Source organism: Panulirus ornatus, chromosome 36 (assembly GCF_036320965.1).
Source record: "Panulirus ornatus isolate Po-2019 chromosome 36, ASM3632096v1, whole genome shotgun sequence".
Classification (NCBI taxonomy): Eukaryota; Metazoa; Arthropoda; class Malacostraca; order Decapoda; family Palinuridae; genus Panulirus; species Panulirus ornatus.
In genome coordinates, this window is record NC_092259.1 from 8,234,377 (window position 1) to 8,255,211 (window position 20,835).

The 20,835-nt window shown below is 40.7% G+C and overlaps 1 protein-coding gene across 2 annotated transcripts; it reads left to right on the forward strand.

Moving 5' to 3' along the window:
- Nucleotides 1-122: 122 nt before the first annotated feature.
- LOC139760286 (neuropeptide FF receptor 1-like) lies at nt 123-19,730 on the forward strand. Of its 2 annotated transcripts, none has more exons than XM_071683248.1 (7): nt 123-4,053; nt 4,407-4,531; nt 4,960-5,164; nt 11,498-11,700; nt 12,433-12,576; nt 14,508-14,678; nt 15,723-19,730. In XM_071683248.1, the coding sequence occupies exons 1-7, from the start codon at nt 2,814-2,816 to the stop codon at nt 16,089-16,091; spliced, it is 2,457 nt and encodes an 818-aa protein (XP_071539349.1). In that variant the 5' UTR covers nt 123-2,813; the 3' UTR covers nt 16,092-19,730. The 2 variants fall into 2 exon arrangements, with proteins under 2 accessions (XP_071539349.1, XP_071539350.1); XM_071683249.1 differs by having other exon boundaries at nt 3,368-4,069.
- The last annotated feature ends 1,105 nt before the right edge of the window (nt 19,731-20,835 follow it).

A 20,835-nucleotide genomic window follows, 5' to 3' on the forward strand; every position in this document is an offset into this window, starting at 1 on the left:
GTAAGAAAGTAGTGTGTGGAGGAAGGCATTCACCTCATCTCCTTTCCTCCCTCCTGACAACACAGCGTCAGAGTGTAGGATAATACCACTTCTTGAGTGCCCGTTCACCTCAGAGATTCAGTAGGGAAGGTGTGGTTCCACCCATCTCTACGCTGGCTTCACGACACCAGGGATCATACGTGTCACCATCTTTACCACAGTGTTTCATTTGGTGTGTGATTTCCCTAAGGCTGGATTGTGACTATACGTATTATATGTGCATAGGCCATAGTTAGGATACCTCTGTGGTCTTCATACAATCGGTGCAAGAGGGCTGGGTACCACATGTCTTACCACTTACCAGTCCTTCAATACCAATACCCCTTTTTCTGTTTTTGATTGTCTAGATATACATAGACACAGCATTTCGAGTGGGAGTGGGAGTATGGGTGAAGGGCACATGTCTATGGGTAGATCACAGCGTAGAGGATATTTCAGGTGCATACAACGTTGCATAATAAGGTGTGACGCCACTAATTAGTATAATGTAGGGCCCTGACGCAAGCCAAATACACTTTTGATAACGATGTGTCGGTCCCCTTAAGATCTTATCACAACTCCACTTGAAAGTCACTCATTAACGTGCTGGTGGACGCCCAAGCTGAGGTGGTAATTTTAAGCTGTGGTCAGCTAACTTTGGACGGACACAGTATTAATCTGCGAGCGTGCACTTTCTCCAGGTAAATCAGGAACAAAAAGAGTGGAAAGAACCACTGGACTGTGTGTGTGTGTGTGTGTGTATGGAAAACTGTGTTGTTACTTGGTGGTCCATGAACCAAGCCTCACCCTTGAAATGACCTCGTCTTCCGTCTTCGTGAGTTGGGTATTTCCCCGTGTGTGTGTGTGTGTGTGTGTGTGTGTGTGTGTGTGTGTGTCAGACATCCAAGGACACGCCGCTTCGAGTATGGTGTTGAGCGGGCGGCCGTCTGCCTTGCACTTAGCTAGGTCAACAAGCGGTGATGGAGTGCCTGCCGGGATTTACACAAGGCACTTATGCCAAGCAGCACTATAGTGTGGATATGGGAAGAACAGGTAACAGGAGACCTGATGCTCATATGATGAGGTTATCTTAAAAGAAATTGGACCTGACGTAATGGTAGTAGAAACAGGATCGTAAGACAGAAGGCAACTTAATCTCACCTGACACTCTTATGCCTCGTCCAATGGGAGATCAGTAGCATACGAGTCATGCCAAGCACTCGTGTAAAGACACCAGTAGAGTTTCCTCAACAATAACGTCTGTAAATCCTTTATTGGGTTCCACGTCAGATAGGAAACTCATAGGGGTGCGCGCGTCTTCGTCAAGACTTATGGTTTCCCAAGCCAAATTTCATTTTCAAAATGTTTTAGTCTCGGAAAGAAAATTGACCCCATCCACGATAAGGTGAGTTGCCAGTATTACATCACCTGCGAATTCCACTGCCTCCAGACCAATAGACGTTAAATAATCTTCTGTTTATCCTTTCCAGAGAGTGAAACCACCACCTTCATGCGTCTTGAAGATATAACAGCATACGGGACTTGCTCAATGTTGTGGCCATAACCCCGTTTTTATTCCGTAGGTTTAACCCCTTTTCAGAACTTCTCTATGCCCCATGTGGACGATGGTGCGGGCCCTGAGTACTGATGGCCTGGCCACGGAGGTAACTCTTGGAGATCAGGTCTAAAAGGCCAGGGCATTCTTACCCAGCGGTTGCACCGTCGTGCTCAAACTGTCGTACCGTCGCGCTCAGGGATCGCACCGTCGTCCGTGTGACGTTAACAGAAGCATCATTAGTATCTTGAGAGCGAATGATGCAAGTCTGTGCACATGACACACAAGGCTCGTGTGTGTGTGTGCTGGAAACTTTCGTCAACAGCGCATGGCCGATGGGAACCTCATCGAAAAATGATAACTGTGGGCGAGCGGCAGTCTCGTCTTAGCTCCCTCTGAAAGCACCTCGTCCTTTTTGGCCTGCGCCTGAATCCGCGTAAGGGATGGGGCCATAATTTCGTGTATCAGTAACCTGGCGCCGACTAACTTAGTACAGCCTCAAGGGTGTTTCAAGCTTTGTGGAAGCTAATGCACAGACCCTAACTTGAAACACCAACTTTATGGGATCTAAGTTTGTACATCTTGCGGTGCGAGTGATTACGCACTTGATGTAATCCTAATGTGTGGTTAACCAATAATCTCGTGATCCTTATTTTGTGGGGTTGTGAGTAGGAGGAGGACTCTAACTTTAGAATCTAACCTCATGAGACCTGACCTCCTTTTGATACAAAGGGACTACGTGGAAACCTAACTTCAAGAAGGAAAATGTACGTGGAACCCCAACTTCATGGAACTTGTCTACGTCAAACACTAACATAGGGGGAGCCAACCTTCGTGGAAGTCTAACTTGAGGAGAGTCGATCTTCGTAGGACCCCTAACTTCGTCTAAACCAGGCAACTCAGGGCCTTGAGGTCTTCAGAAGATACCTATACCCTTTCCAGGATCTTCAGTCAATCAAGACATCGAGTTACCCAACAACTTCCTGGCAATCTTACAACGTTCACACGAAAGTAGACAAGACGTGACTTCAAAGGGAATATATCTCTCACTAGACATATAATTCATACCTTTTACTTTTTTATCAATGGATGGTATAATGGTTCCTGCCAGCGATGTGCATCTGGGTCTGTGAGTTCGCCGGGTTTTGCATCATGTGTCGACGTGTGATATCCAATCAAGATCTTGCAGGAACTTCGAGATAGTTTGTCATACAGTCAGGAATTCTCAGTCGGACCAGCCATGAGGAAGGGGATTAAGCTCTACCTCTGGGTGATTCCTTTAATCTGTGTTTGGCTGCCGGGGGGTCGTGCTATTCCCCGGAACATCATGGTGTTCCACCCACCACACTCGTTCCCGTCTCGGTGGCAAGAGAGAGAGGTCATGTGGCTGAAACACGCGCCCACCTGGCTAAGAGAAACGGCCACATGGCCAACACAGCCAACGCAAACGACCCCCCTCTCAACGGAGATGAAACAGCGACCAGCTAAGAGTGATGCTCAGTTGGACGACGCCCTTTCCCAGCCATTCTACATCCATACACGAGAGGAAGTAACCATCAGCAGCAGCAGCAGACCCTCGTCCACTTCAAGAGACGTCACATCTGTATCCAGCAGTCCAGTGAAGTCATTAAAGAGTGAGCGTAGAATAGAGGGATCACACGACGAGGAAGCTTCCAAAGAAGATTCAGTCTATAACACTTATCAAGATTTCTCAGTACACAGATCTAACAACATGCAGTTACAGTACGACAGTCATGAGAAATCCATGAAGAAGGGAATGATACCATATTACAACCATGACATGAGACCTCAGAAGATACCTATGAAGCAAGCAACGAGGCAGTACATTGATGATGAGCTTAGCAGTACCTCTCGTCCACCATCTTTAGCAGGGGGGACTTACCACTTAGACTATTACTACGGTCAAGATGAATCTTTCCAACGCCCTGACGACCAAAAAGGTCATCCATCATTGTCTGATGATCCTACCCGTCATCCGACGATGCAATCCAGGAGCAGGAACGCCACCCAAACTCCTGACAGCACAAGGGACTACCCTAGACCGTCCGACAGCTCCATCGATCACCGGGGCATCACAGGCAACGTTCTTACTGCTACCGACGGAGTATTTCCGCTGCCGGTCTGCTGCGACCATCATTACCAGATCTGTTCCAGACTACGAGACCACAGACCCGACGACAACCCTGGGGCTCCCACCGCCCGAGACCCAGGCACTGAGGGATCTTCGAATACATTTCCTCCTCCTTCAGGAGAACCTGAGGCGGGATCACAACAGGCAAGACATAGCACACCGGTGTGCCCCTGGGAGAGGAGCTACCACCACCACCACCACGGGGAGACAGAGTGGACGGGGTCTGGCGGTGAGGTCGAGGACCCTGGACCCATACACTGTGCCCATCTGGACTGGTGTGTCGTCGACGTGTGGCATCGGGCCCACACCTGCATCAACGGCAACCTGTGTACGTTTCTCTGCCAGTAAGATATTCATGTCCCCCAAGTTGATACCAATCATGTATCAATCTTTTATATCAGTAAATTAGTACATTGTAATGCCTTTCCGCTATACATGTTCAGTTTTAAGTTACAAAAAGGCATTGAAGTGTAATTTTTGCATTCTTTAACACAAGAAAAGAAATATATAAGCAACAGACTCGACAAATAATGTCACCCATGAGTTACATTCTCATTTCATCTCTACATTATCCTCAATATCCTTTCATATATACGGTGCCTCCTCTCCACACACACACACACACACACACTACTTCTTCATCCCGCCTGCCTCCTCCCTAACCTCACCCTGGCTCCGCAGATCAGTCTCCCTGGCACACGAGGATGACGATCACCGTCTGCATGAACTTCCCCAGCGAGATCTGGGTTCGCAAGAGCTCGACGGAGGTGGCCCTCAAGGTTTTCTTCATGCTGCCTATTATCCTGGTCAGAAATTTTGACTTCTAACATTGCTAATTACTCCCTCCTCCTTTGCCCTACCAACACTTCCGACACACTGCCATTATTTCCACACGTCCTATCAACCTTCCCCTTCATTATGTGCAATCACCAACATAAGTCCTGTCCCCTCCTCTCGATTTCTCCAAATGTCCCTTCAACCTCCCCCTTCATTATGTACTATGAGCAACACAAGTCCTGTTCCCTCTTCTCGTTTATGTATTATAGTGGAAAGTTGTACATCCATAAACGCAATTCAAACGCTCTAAGAAGGATTGGTGAGTCTAGTGGAGCCTCTCACTTTACAGAGAGCAAAAACACGAAATACCATGAAGCCTCTTTGACGAGTTATGAAGATAAACTGACGTCCAAAGTGGAAATGGAAAACATCAGCTCTTGTGGTATATCCCCGACAGGTGGGCACGGTGGCAAATACGACCATCCTGTACCTCCTGTGTCGCAATAGGCGCCTCCGCACGACCGTCAACCTCTTCGTGGGAAACCTGGCCGTGGCTGACCTCCTGCTGGCGGCCGTGTGTCCCACGCTCTTCATGCTGGAGGACTTCTACCAGCACTACATCCTGGGTCCCGTCGGCTGCAGACTCCAGGGCTTCATACAGAGTGAGCGTTCTCTCTCTCGTGTCGCTTCTTTGAGTCTTCTTCCAACCTATTTCTCAAGTACATTGCCCCTTTATCTCACAGGCTTTGGCCTGGCCGTTTCCCGATTATCCCACACGTTATACATCCTCGTTTTCCGTTACCCATCTAATTTCCCGTTTTCATAGATGAACCAAAGTCGCTCACACCGGTTTCGTTTGTCACTCCGAAGCCTTGCTAACAAACAATCCACACCTACTCAGACTAAGTCGTGGACGAGACAAGACATTTAACACGATATCAAGTCACCGAAATCTAATGTATGTTGACAAGCTGCATAAACTTCTCTAGCCCATGATGCTGATGAGGATTACGAACCCACCAAGTGCCAAGTACAGGACAAAACGAAAAATAAAAGCATACAACACCGTTGAAACTGGATGATGAAACGTAATCTGACACTATAAACTACATGCAAGGTAAAAATGTTCGCTTATGAACCTGTGCCATATCAATATAAGCATCGGGGAAGAGGGGACATATTAAGACAGTCTGGAACAACATAACCATTAGCTTGCAGTAATGTCACGCTACTTATAGTAGATATTTAAGTTAGTAAATGCTGTAAGGATTACTTAAAGCTGTTAAGTTTTAAACGTAATATATATATATATATATATATATATATATATATATATATATATATATATATATATATATATATATATATATATATATTTATGTATGTGTGTTTGTCAATCACTAGAGCCTTCTATATATTAGTTCTGTGGCAACTGTTTCAAGTTCCAGTATGTCTGCCGGCAAAGTTGGTTATTAACTCAGTGGAGGATCGAGATCTGGTCATCACAGCCTCTATGTAAGGGTTTCGGTACCCTTCATGGATCGAACTTCGAATTGAAGACGGTCAAGCGCTCGGTTCGGACCAATGAGCCAATGAGCGCTCGCCAACAGACAGCCTTTCAAGCCAGACCGACCTTCCTTGTTGTTGTTTTGAGCAGTTGCCCAACAGCTGCTGACCAGTACGGAGCTGTTGCCCCTTTTTTTTTTTCAGAGCTAGATTATAGCTATCCCTCCCTACGTTATCGCTACCCTTGCTTTGTTTTTAAGGTTTGTTGAAAGTTATTGTTCATCAATAACTTTCCATATGGTTGTTTTGTGCATAAGAGATCTTTCATTGACGGATGTCCGCAGGAGAACTCCGCCTGGCCTTTGTGCGACCGGCTCCGCCCTGTAACCTTTACTGCATGAAACAATTGCCTGATCTTTTTTTTGGGGTAGCTAGTTTTTTTTTTTCCCATTATCTGTGGTAGTTTGCCACCCCAGATTTTGGGGCTAGGCCCCTGTAGGATGGACCCGGGTAAGCCATCCGCTGCTCCCGTAGGGGGTAGTGGTGACGGACCCAACATAGAAAGTGAAAATGCTTGATTTTGTTTATGCTGATGATCCTACGCTGTAGCACTCTTAGCCTAGCGCACAACTTTCCGCTGAGCGGGTTCGAGTTGCGGTCGCGTCCGTTCATCGTTGGGCGCTACGGTGGGGAAATATTTCGGTTATCGCTAAAAAGAAAAAAAAAAAATATCGTGGTTGTTTTTACCGGAAAAATCAATATCCTGAATTTGCTTTTAACAGATAACCCGATCCCATTTCGAAATACAGTAAAATTCCTAGGCTAAAATTTTGATAAAAGACTTGATTGGAAAAGTCACGATTATTTAGTAACAAATTGCAGTAAAATTAAATATTCTTAAAAATTCTTCGGGCTCCTGGGGAGCTGACATATATTTATTAATGATTCATAAGTCCCTGATTAGATCTACGATACACTATGGCTCTCGGGGTGTATGCTTCGGCGAGCGGGTAGACTGAGGTTGGATGTGATACGGAACAAATGTTTGGGAATGTGTCTTGGAGCCGTAAACCTGTACCAGAGTTCCACGATTGGAAGTTGAGGCCCACGTACCTCGCTCCGGCTAAGCCGTGAGATCCCGTCGCGGCAAAGCGGTATTCTAATGGCCTGGAGGAACAATACAACTGCCTGTCACCTCATTCTGCAATGTTCACAGATCAACCGAGGCGTCAGGCCCCCTGGCCGTCAGAATACACTGTCGGTGAGAACTCCGATATTAGAGTGAACGAAGTGGACTCGCTGGTTAAGAAATCCTTGCCTCTCTAGAGGATTCAGATATTAACATAATGACGAGATGGCTTCCACCACGTCATGCACATAGAATAAATAGTTTATTCGCAAGTCCGCCGGGTCAACCCCATGGCGTAGCTGCTACCCAACCTCCCAAGGCAGATCGCCTAGCGAATGGACAGTTGTCCATACACCATGCGACCAACGCAAGTAGGATTCTCACACCGCCTGCGTGGTATTTGCCGACGCGATAGCTCAGTACCCGCGAAATCTCTTTCCATTTATTCTTATCTTTATTTTACTATCAGAATTATACCATTTTTTTTTTTTTCAAGAATAGGTATTTAGGAATGATGGGACTTGTCATACATAGGGTTGCAGGCCAAATATCCTTCCTCATAGGTCGATATTGCTGTCCCTAGGTGCCGTCGGTAGATAACGCTCATTTCGGTGACACCAGGAAAACGAGTCTACGAATAGGACCACCGTCCGTTTTTAAGATGTCGTATCCATTAAGTTCTGTATTTGTTCGTATTATATGTGGCTGGGAAGTACATTAGACAACTGTGGGAGGAAGCTAAGGGATCAGTGTGATTCTACTAAACACTCCAGACGGACGCTCCCTTGTCCACCAGGGAAGCAGTTACATCTTCAGTTTTTCGCATGTTTCGATCCGTTTCGTAGTGCATCTCGGGGACGTCTCATTCTGAAATTGGCCAGTGCCTCATGCACATCCAGTTCTGGGGCTTATTTTGAGGTGGTATCTCGGGGAAATTGTTTGGATTATCTTAATGGACAGTCGTGGTCCCATAATTTGAATATCAACTCGGACAGTTGTTTTTGACTGGTTGAAATATCTTGTCCCACTAGTCATCGTGGAGGTGGGTCATGATCACTACCCTAAAGCAATTGTAACATCAGGTAGCACTTGTATCGTCTTAATGGGCTTGTATTTCGAACGTTCCTTATGTGATGAGGCCCAAAACCTTTTTAATCGTGTGCTAGAAACTCTCTTAGGTTCAACAGGGACTCTCTGACTCCAGTGGATGAACTACGCGATAATAATTACAAAATCGTTAACAAAACACTGTAAACTGTGAAACTTCCGTTCGGGTAGTACAAGTTTTTGCAAGGCTACCCTTCAACACACCCGTTTTCATTTTATCCAAGGCGTCAGTTTTCTTTTATAATCTCCTAAAGTAGCAACAGCGTTTGTCACCAATAAGATAATTTGTAGCTTATGAGTAAAATACGCAGTATGCAAAACGGTACCCGCAACCTTTGCTGAATTTTGTAGGGTTAAGTTACCAAGTTATTCCTCTTGAGATAATCCGTAGAGCTTATAAAGTTTTCTTAAAGCAATTCGTATCAATGCTTTAACCTACTCTCGATTGCGGTCTTACGTTAACAGCAGCTATACAAACTTCTGATCACGCTCCAGCCACACCTATTCTAATAATGATATAACTATATGTTAAAACGATATACCTAATGGTTTGCTCGTGTATGACATGACAGAAACAAGGTAGATATTTGTTCTGTTTATTGTACATTCAAACAATATATTTTGAATTTCATGATGTCTTTGCTTTTTGTAATGTATTAGGTATTGCTTCCATAGGATCTTAGAGATAGATTTCCTGCTAGAACTTAAAGGTATTCATTGTCTTTTGACTAATACAACTTCAGGCGGGTGGTGAAAATATCCACAGGGTTCATATACATCCTTCCCAGACATACAGAGAAAGCTGACGAAGACTAGTGCCCCACTGTCAACCAGCGAGGATTTTATAAAAAGTGGTCGTCAGTGAGATGTATTTATGTACATTTGGCTGGCACAGTGGTCGACCGTTTCAGCAGTCGACACCACTGAAATTACGAGACACTGACACTCGGGAATGGTTAGGTCTGATTAGGTCAAAACTAATCTTGACTTACAATAGAAGACTATTTTCAAACTATACCCGTCGAATAACGACTTGTGTACATTACATAACAAGCAACCTGGATGAAAATTCGCGACGTAACCTAAATTTCACTGCCAACTGGAGGCCACTTACGTCACTAGCTAGTGTCGGGTAATGACGCGTCACATATTTTCGTCTGGTAGGACTATCAGGTAGAGTTACGCCTCTCGTACAGCAGCAGAGATGGTTACGCAATGGTGCTGGTTTATGCTGGTCACTGAGCAACGGTTTCCTCTACCATTCTGATACAAGGAAACCCCAATCTTCTTGCAAATTCAACTGAATCTGGACGATTTAAGCAAATAAATGCTACATTTCATTTCCTAATAAATCATAACGAAATCGCTCGTTCGTCAGTGCTGCTGATATTGTGCGACCTGTAGTTTATAAACGATTGCCCAATGGTTCAAATATACTGTACCCGACATTGACGTTTGTCAAAAATGACGGGAAGTCGCCCCATCAGTCATGTCTGTTTGGTCGTATGTTCGGCACAAGTCATTAATATCACTCGGATCAATAACACCTCTTATGTCAGGTGGGCATCATTCATTCATACGTCAAATAATATTCTCTGTCGCCCAACCCAATATTTGTCAAAAGTATAAAAGGACAACAAAATAATCCAACCACAAACATCCCCCCCCCCCCTATCCAACCCCGTTCAATCGACGAACATATCTTTAAACACTTACCTGTGATATGTATTGTAATATTCCTGAGTTTGTGCAGTGAAGTGCAGAATACGATGTACAAACAAGGGTCAACTCTGTACTAGACACCGTACGCAGCACATTAAACGTGATGTCTTGCCCATAACTAGTCATATGACCGACACGAAGTAATCGAAGTCATCTGGAAATATAAAAACAGATTGAGTGACGCGAGTTGCTTCCAGCAGGAACAATACCCGCTAAATATATACGAATCCATCGATATTACAATCCAGGGTAATGACTGCCATTTGAGGGTTAATGGTGTTTCAAAACGGACGTGAAGCTGAGCAAGTCACTAAAACAAATGAATGTTTTATCCGAGTTATTTTTTCTCGCCATCACGTCTTTGATATGAATTACAGTATGGCACCCAAGGCTTGACATTATATGTAAATAATGGTTCAACTGACAAGTTTTTGACAGAGACCAAAGAACATGCATAAAATTATACTAAAGAGAGAAGACCAGACGAACCCACTTGGTTAGTTCAATGATGTAGCTACTGATAGTACAGTCATAAAGACAACTCTTGAACTGAACCTTTCATCTTTGTTCTTCAGGTCTATCTGATCACCTCTAAAATCACATAAGTGGTTCAAAGTCTGTACGTATCCTTCATACTAGTGTCATTTTTACATTTTTGTTGGAGAACCTTTGAATGACGAACATAGTTAACCACAGGACTATACGAAGCTGTTTTTTGACAATACTTGAAGGCAGGGATTAAGCAAGTGCAAACCATGTACTTTGTCTTCACATTGACCGCAGTAGGAGCTGATACCATACCTCTTTGGAAACCCACGGAGAATGGAGCAATGTTGTTGGTTTAAGGTAGCGAGTTTATGTAGTTGCTGTATTGAAAGGTTATCTGCAACTAAGCTCATTAAACCACAGCTGGTGGCACATATGAAAAAAACTTTTAACAGTACAATGATTCAACTGTATAGACTAATTGCTAACTTATTTGAAGAGCATGGATCATATCAAACAAAAGGTTTTCTGTTCCTACCCGCTTGTTAAACCAATAGTACTGTCCAGTATTGGTAGTTTATTATAGGTATGAGCGTTATAATTTTCAAAACAGTAATTTTCATCACATAATATATTCAACAGGAAACGAGCAATCAGGGAAGTTTGAATGAGATGGACACCGACATGACAGGCGAAAGGGTTGGGACACTATAACGCCTTACTTTTATACATTCAGAATAGTGGTTGAGTTGCGATGGAAAGGGGTTTATGTGAAGAGCCATGATAGGTTTGAAATAGACCAGTTCAAAAAGTTGGCAATAATTTTCTTACAGTTTACTCTGCAACATTAGCTTTGGATATTGACTGGTTTTGCTATGAAATGGTTTCGCAGTAGTGGAGCGTGAATTTGATCATATATTATGATAAATTTGGGTGTAAGGGGTCTAGTAGTATTACTCCAAGACTGTTTCGATTCTGTAGGTTGAGTGTTGAACACACAATATAACACGGTATCAGTCATGCAATCCTCTTGTGGTTTCGACAGCGTTCCTGATGATGGTGTCCGTGCTGAGCCTCGCCATGGTTTCTGGTGAGCGCCTGGCTATGGTGACTGGCGAGCGGCTGATGGCCGTCACCACGCCCCACAGTAGGAGACTCTCCACAAAGTGTGTCGTCGCCGCCTGCTGCCTAGTGTGGCTCTTAGGAGCCATTGTGGCTTCACCTCTAATTATCCATCGTTACTTCGTCGTGAGTAATCCCGCTTCCATCTAACACAACTCGCTACTGACATAAATCAATATCATGAACTGACGGCGTAGATAGATGTAAATTTAACTCAATGATTCAAATAATTTTATTTAGGCATAAGAATAGTGCAGAATCGTATATACGGCGAGCGGAAGTCTTAGAAAATTAGTCATACCGGCAGTAAACCTTTAACTTCTGCAAAGACCAGCAAGAGAGTTTAATCAGCGAGAGGGATGTTCTATACAGCCGAAAAAAAAAAAATGCTGAATCGAATTGCTAGAATCCAGTTAAATTCATTCAGATGTCAAGAAAGGTTCAATTCCTTCTCACTTTCGAGGTTACATTGTAAATAAACTCATAAAAAATTGGATTGCCATGCATTAAATCTTTCTTAAGGAGCAGAGCCTTCCGATTACATTTTCAGACCAGGATGTTTTTTATCGATCTTTTAGTCTAACGCTTTTAGCCATCATTACTGAAAACATGATCAGGATGTAAGTTATGTTTCCATACTTTGATAACTGTGAAATGATTAGTAAATTTTGCTTAAAATGTATATAAAGGTGTTGGTAACTGTGTGACGACCCGTCTGTATATAACTTAAGTATACGTAGAATACAAATGGTATAGATGAAGTATATTTTGCCGAAACGAATTATTCATGACCTATTTTAATTCATAAACGTTAATTTTATGGGTTTTAGGCGTACCTACAGTAAGCCTCCCCAACAGGACCGTCTGTGGCTGGACTACGAGGAGACTTTCTGCTCTGAGAAGCCGTGGTTGATGAAGGAATACTGGCCTTACTTGGTGGTGATCCTCATTTGGATCCCCATGGTTTTCCTCGTCGTCTCCTACATGGTCATCTTCTGTAAGGTCAGCTCCCCATCTGACACTGTAAACCATGTTACATGACAAAAAGGGTTATGTGTTCTGTATTCCTCTGCTGGTCATTGTTATATATTCTTACCCTGTCGCATTGTAAGAAGAGCAGCCTTCCTCTAATCTTCAGTACCTTATTTTCCTCTTTTAAAGGTTAGTAATCCTCTGGTACTTGTGAATTTGTATTCTAAATCCTACTGCAAACCTCATCCTTGGAGCCTGTAAACCTCATATCTTCCACGTCTCGTGTGTAAGCAATTCTGTGGTGTTTGTAACATGTTCTAATTCGTGTATGTGGTCAGCTTCTTTAAGGTGTTTGTGACATTCTTTGTCATTTACATTGTCAGTCTCCATGTGCCTTTTGTAACATTCTTCTCTTCCTTCGTTCATACATACATGCTCGTATATGTTACCCTCGATTCTCTAATATTGTGTACAGTCACCCTGAGGACAACTTTCATGTCCATGTAACATTCACTATGCCTTTAGTTTATCACTTGAAGTGGAATTCGGGCATTTGTTTTACTATTGTCATCCATTACATAATTCTTTCTGTCCCACTTGTTTTACATCAATATGCTCATTCCATGGGCTCTTTACAGTTGTATGAAACTGTTCTTCTAGTGTGTTTTCACATGTAAAAATGTAATGTATCATTCTGTCTACTCTGTATTTACTTGCATTCCTTACTCCTTGGGGGTAAAACAAGTACATATAGCCTTTGAAATCACCTTAGTCAAAGTGAAAAATGGACTTCCACACTTTCTTTCTTCCTTTTTTATTTTGCATACTCTTTTTAAGGGGAACAATCACCATGCACTAAATGCTTTAATTGTATTTGATCCCAGTAATTTTTATTTTCATGTGAAATATTTCTAGCCTTAAGCAATTATTTCACAGCATTTTCCCATATTTTTGACAGTTTCTGTTCTGTATTATCATTTATCTTCTGGATCAGCCTGTTATCTTTCCTATGTTCTTCATGAAAATGCCACCCTTTTGTACATGAACCTTTTCTAGTGATATGCTATCACATCTTTCACTATCCTCGTAATTCAGTCTGTAATATAAAAGTTACCCTTCTACCCAATTAATATTCTTTACTTATCCTGATCTGTATGAACCAGAGTTTCATATCCATATACAGAGAGCAGGGAAAAGGAATTTGAAAGTTTCTTTTATGCTTATATATAACATTTGCTAAAGATTTCAGTGCACCTCTAACTTTTCTTCTTTGAGTGACTCCTCTCAAGTTTTCACTCTACATTCCCCTTCTGAACATTACTCCTAAATGTGCATAAATTCCATACAGATCTGCATGGAAGATTGGCAGCTTTCATTGTTTCTCCATAATTAATAATCATGCTATAACCATCCTACCTTACTTGTAACTCTCATAATGGTTAATCTATTAAAAAAATTAGTGCATGCTCTCATTAATTTCAAATAATTCATTCGCAACACCACTCTTGAACATGAAATACCTCCACTGTAAAAGCTCTATAAAAATTGTTCAAGTCTTTCATGCCAAAATTCAAAATTATTCATTTTCTTAAAACTCTCTCCACTACTTGTAGCAAAAATCTGATTTATAACACCACCTTCCATTCCTAAACCCACCTTGTTCACTAATCCTTTCGACAGTCATATGCTAATCTACCCCACACTTTGTTAACTGTACTAACAATATTTGTTCCTCTATAGTTCTTAAACTTTATATCACTTCCCTCCCCTAAACATAATGGAACAATTACTGCCTCTTTCCAATCTTCAGGAACATGACCACATTTTCAAGTTTCCTCACTTTCTTGATCCACTCCATAGCACATGGAAAACAAAAAAATTGAGATACAGATGAAGTGGTGAGAGTTGGGAGTGAACAGAATGGAGTATCAAATAATTAGAATGGCTTTTACACAAATCAGCTGGATCAGTACGAGGCAACGTTACGGGGACGAGGCCATCCAGTAACCAGAAGGCGGCGGCGACGTCTGCTTTCCCTCATGTTCATCATTCTCCTTGTCTTTCTTGTCTGCTACACACCCTACACAGTCTTCCTTATCGTCAGAGCCGTTGTTGTTCAAAATCACGAAGAGGTAAGTAACAAAGCAAGTTTATCCAGTGGAGTATGATATTAGCATAAGTAACATAAGCTGCCTACCTACATATATTTTAGATGCACAGGGCCCTTCACTATTCTCTCAAACCTACAAGCACCACATAGACCTAAATAATTTCCCCAACTTTTTATATAAAACCCCAGGACCTTATTCAAAGGGCTTCTGCTCTTCTAAGGCTGCATTATAATGCAGCGAGTTCTTCGACAAGGCTGTCTTCATATTGTGACATTAATACAGCCTCATCAAAGGTGACATGTTTGTGGTGCAGCCACAAGCAAGGAGGGTGCAATAACACCACAAATAGACTACAAACACTGCAAAGCCTTTAACAATTTTCCCACTTCAGAATACAGACTACAACTCTCCATCCTTTACACTGAACACTAACTTACTCTGACTAATTATCATGCATGCTGACATCTACAGGTTGCCTATTATTTGTGAATGATATCTGGTTATCTGCAGCTTAATTATGCTTTATACTACATACTGCAGGTTAACTGTACTCTATGATGCATTCTGATATCTGCAGGTTGTCTTTATTACAGGTTATCTATTCTGACAAACTAAAACCTGCTGCATGGCTATCTTTTGTAGTGCATGCTAATATACACTGGTTACCTCATCTTTATAATGCATACTGAGCTGTGCAAGTCTCCTATCTCTTGTATTACATACAAACATTTGTTAGTTAAGTGGTCACTTACTAAGCATGCTGAGATCAGCAGGTTACCAACCTTCATTCCCCATGAATGCTGCTGTTTTGCTGGTTTTCAATGCTCATTCACTGTGCATGCCATCATCTCCAGGCTAACTTTTCTCTTGCCTTATGTCCAGTAATTAGACGTTGTACATGCTTATTCAAAATGCAAGCTAAAATCTCTTGGCTACCACTTTTACTCCATATTCATACCAACATACTAGAAGCAAAAACCCCAGCAGGTTACCTTTCCTTATTCACAGTGTGCAGACATCTATTGCATACCTTTCCTTATTCAATATAAACACCAACCTTTGCAGGTGGACATATATTTCGATATCCTGTGGTGGATGTCCCACTGGCTGGCATACCTCAACTCTGCCATCAATCCACTTATCTATGGCCTGACCAATGAGGGCTTCCGAAGGGCATGGCATTCCACGTGCTCCATCTGCTTGCCAAGAAAAAGAGCTGTGACCCCAGCCAGTAATGACCAATCCCCTTCCCATCGTGCTCCATCTTTCCATGCTGCTCCAAATCGCCACTCTGTCCACAGAACACCCTTGGTAATAGAAGCCCTCAGAGGCACTAGTGAGTACTTCTTGGAATATCAACCTAGTTATATGCATAAAGTCACTATGTATCCTCCCTTGGGCAATATGGCAACTATGGATTCAATGGCTTTCTAATAATTACAAGTGAGAAAGACATCATAACATTTAACATGACATATTAAAATGAAAAGAATATGGCATTTTGGCAGAATTTTATTGAAAATGCATCGGGTTTGTCCAGTTTTTGCAAGAATAATGATTTATCAGTTCTGTGTGGATAGAAACTGAAAAATCAGAAATTCCAAATCACCATCAATACAGATTTACTGATTTAAAGGATGCAAATCAGATTAACAGGAATACATGCACAACAGGTTAACAGGAATACATGCATAGTAAGGCGCCCTCACAGTGAGCAAAGAAAGACCAATTATAAAGCTTCAACATTAATTCTATACCAGGATTTTTAAACTTTTTTTAATAGCAAGGTAGCAGTAGAACCAGGTGACTTCTTCTGACCAAAATCTTTTTGTTCTAATTGTGGTGAAACAAGTGAAGGTGTCCCATTTGTTGAAATCTTGCTGATTATATGAAAGATCATTTTGCTGAAAAAGATAATTACGAACTCATACCTTAGGGTCATTATATTTTATTCTTTATCATTTAGCTTCCCAAAGGACTACAATATCCTTTCCATAAGGACTTTGCAGTCTTTCAAACAAAATTTGCTGTCTTCATCTCTAATGCCTACACCCTCATGGGGGTGGTAACAGTAAAAGTCTCTAACTGCTGATCTCCAATGGAGTTTCTTAGCCTTTTAGTGCCTTACCCTTAACAGGCCACTGGCAGAGGGTGAGTCTAGTGCAGGTAAACACTGTTGCCTTGAGGCCATTAGACATTTGCAGTACTGCCTATTCTTTCTTCACCTCAAAAATCTGCCATTTAACATCAGTACAACCAAAATTTGTCAGATAAGGCTTGGAAAACCTCATTTGATTTTTCTCCCTTGTAATTTTCATGAAAAGTTATTAACTTCTTAACTATGTCAAATCCACATGAAATACTGTTTCATCAATGTTGCCAGACCCAGAAGTAATAACTTATTTATGAATTGGGTCCTCCAACCTTTAGTTTCCACTGGTAACAAAATTTACTTGAACCTTTGTCTTTCATTCCCCCAACCTTTCAGATTCCAGCATCAGCTTGTGGGTTGCAAACATATACAAACAGTGAGAAAGGCAGGAATATGCTTTTGAAAATGCTGAACTTCACTTACTTCCATTAATTCAGTTGGGAAATCCTTCCTTAGTCCTTATATGTAGCCGGGATAAAACGCAGGTCAAGTAAGAGAAGCAGGTTTGAAAAAAGTTTAGGTATGAGGAACACATTCATCAGGAGAGCAATTAACTGGTATGTCTGTTGAGGGGAAAGGGTTGTAACTAAAAATACATATCAAAGTTTGCATAGATACATGAAGACTCCATGCTCATTCAGCAAGATTAGGTTCTGTTTATTCATTCAGTAGCAGAAGATTTGTAATAGAAGCCTACATCATTGGCTTTCATGTGGAATTTCATCTTAAATAAATTTTACCATTGAGATCTAAACCCCTGATAAGTTATCGGTCTTGAATCTACTTGAATAAGATGCAAAATCTTTGCTAATGTAGGCATTAACACACCAAACTGTACTCAAGATTAAGCCCCTCTGTTAGAAACTCTGATCTTTACATTAATTTATAAGAACTTAAGAGATAATCATGTCTACTTAAGACAGTAGATTTTGCAAATAGTGCCTAAAATAGCTAAGAGTATGTCTCCTGCCTAAGTTTATATGTATAAATCCATTAAAATGTTTATTTCATGTAGAGCTTTGATTGAGAAATTATTGCAAAGTTGCAAAGGCTTTCTCCGTCTGTGTAATTTTCTGCAAACCAGCAGCATCAGTAAAGCCATGTAGTATTCTCTTTTTAATGAGTTCTTGCAGGATTTCCCTTTAAGATGGGATATTCATCCTCCATGTCCTTGGATTTGGTAAAGTAAAAGTTTATGACTGGAGTTCCATGAACCCAAGCTACAGTCAGAAGCTTGTAATTGCAATTAGTTTTGTAAGGAGTGTGATCCCAAACCTTCAAAGAAAGACATTTACATTAATAAAAATCCTAGTAAGAAAAATATTAACTGCAAACATTCAGCAATTTGACCATCTTGCAATTTATTCAACAAAATTATAGATGTTACTATAAAAATATCCAAATTATAATAAATATATTAGTATAAAAATTCAGTACTATTGGGAGCAAGCTGTGTAAATTCCTTTAAAAGATTATAAAAATGTCTGTACAAAATTGGTTGAAATGTACTGTTAAATTAGTTTTTATAGCTAATGCAGGTTCTAAATGGTATTTGTAATATACCTCATGTAAATACACATTACAAGGTAGATAGGAGCCACCTCTAAATTGTGATCTATGTAAATCGTAATCTTGAATATACTTAACCAAAATTTGTGGGAGTTTACCTCACTTTAACAGAAACTATCATAAATTTTCAGTTTGTCATCGGTATCCATTTCTGTTCTGTTAATATTCCCAAACAATAGTATATCGGGATATTTCTTACCTTTCCTGAAGGTAGCCACTGCATTCACCCATTTCATTTTGAGACACTTTTGTACATCTCTGAAAACTTTTGAATTTGCCATGATTGTGCTGTCTTAGCATCTTACAGCAAGGTAATATTCAACATACTGCTACAGTTGAGTCAGATTTCCTGTGAATTGTTCTCATGACAAATTATTGCTAAATTCTGTATTCATTTACCTTCATTGATTATCCCATGATCTCCCTTTTCCATATGTACTTTGTGCAAGATTCGGTAAATACTAATAATTACATTCACAGACACTTTGTTTGATTGTCTTTTAAGAATACTGTACAAAAGGAACATGACGTAAGGGATATCATTTACTTTAGATATAACTCTGCATTCTCTACATCGTGACTACATATTTTATCCATTATGATGTTCATATCCCTGTATAATTATTTGGTCTTTTTTGTCCTTGATGGTGAAGCAAATTCTATAAAAGAATTTTGGTGTTGTAAAAGCTAAGAAGCTTCATCCCATACCCATTAGATCCTCTTGTGCCAATGTCAGATGATGAGCATCATCATACATACATGTACAAAATCCCATCATTAATAATGCATTAATAATTCAAGGACAAAAGGTACAAGGAAGCTTAATTTCTACAAATATGTATGCAAAATTTCAATGCTAACGTGAAGGAAATAACAGTTTAAAAGTAAAGTGCACAACGGCTTAGGAATATGGGAGATAGCCAGAACAAGAAAAATACAGGAATTATCATAATGTACACCATGGCTAAATTTGCACATTTATAGTTACATAGTATACTTCAGTGGACTCTTGTATAACGAAAAGCTACACAATGTAGGAAAGTATTCAAAATGATTTAACTACTATTGATTACACAAAGAACTGGCCTCCATAAACCTCATCCCCTGGCATCAACTTAAGCATCCTTAATAGTACTTTTATTTTATCCTTGTTCATAAAACTTTTCAAATACTGGTAGGTTCTTATCGTAATGTTAATTTGTGGAAATTCCTGCCAGTATAAGTCAGACAAAATATACATTTGTGATTAATGAACACAATTCAACTGAAAACAAGAAATCTAAAGGATCTCCCACTTATTTGATATAATCTGATATGTAGGGAATTTAAAAAATAAACTTTTTTCAATTCTTTTCGCCACATGTTACTGCACAACTTCGCTTTGACCTTTTCAATGGGCACCATAGTTTTTGTTCTTTGATAAATTGTGTAGGACTGACATTGTCCTTATAACAGCTTTTCCATTTTTATAATTTTCAGGGTTTGAAGTGAAACCCATGTCTCAATTTATATCAACTCCATACCTAAAATGATTCGGTTTCATCCAATTTCCAATCACCCCTTTAACATCGGAAATATATCGAGCACCAATTCATTCTTTCACAAAATTTCATGTGATTTACCTGTTATACTACTAACTCTTACTGGATTACTAAATATGTTGCAGACCAAACTATCAACTGCCGTATGTTCCACATTGCTATATCACCCTAAGATACTTCTTTTATCATGGCAAGTTTCTACTGACTTCATACCAAATAATAATTATCAATCCTCCGGAATTCAAATAGTGAACAAACTATATAAATTCACAAGCAATGGAGACGTGAAACAAGGTCGACTTTTTTACATGGACGAAAAATGCACCGAAATATTTGTATAAATGACATCACTCGGGGAGCCGGTCATTTTGAGCAATCTGGGTGGCATACACTGTAATTGGCATACACTGTAATTCTGGCATTAAGTTAATTTTGGAGTTTCTGGAATTGTGCCAATATCGGCTGATTTTGAATACCAGAATACGTCTGTCCAGTAAACTGCTTAAATCCTGTCATAAAGAGTACCAGGCTGTTTTCAGCACTTCTAACACTGTCTTGCCAAGAAACACCCACTATCATTTCTTATTTTTCCCTTAAAATCATCACTTGCTTCTAGTTTATTATATAATCCCTTGAGATTTTTTTTTGCTTATCGCACATTGTATAATCGATATTTGGGAGACTTGTGTGGTGAAGCACTAAAGACAAAATAATTACGTCGTCTAGCCACTAATATTTATTTCATATTGTTCTACCATATCAATTGAACACAAGCACTTTGGGTGTCGTGGTGACACTAAATTCCTCCACTGGCGACGAAATAAGGCGGTCGCTACGTCGCACTGGAAACGCGAAAATACGGTCAAGCGAGCCATGTCACTATCTTTTCTTTATCATAAAAGTTTCCTTATAAAAA

Coding starts and splice junctions, on each gene's coding strand:
- LOC139760286 (XM_071683248.1), top strand. CDS start 2,814: ATGAGGAAGGGGATTAAGCTCTACCTCTGGGTGATTCCTTTAATCTGT. Junction 11,701..12,432: donor TTATCCATCGTTACTTCGTC/GTGAGTAATCCC, acceptor CCTCCCCAACAG/GACCGTCTGTGGCTGGACTA. Junction 14,679..15,722: donor TTGTTCAAAATCACGAAGAG/GTAAGTAACAAA, acceptor CAACCTTTGCAG/GTGGACATATATTTCGATAT.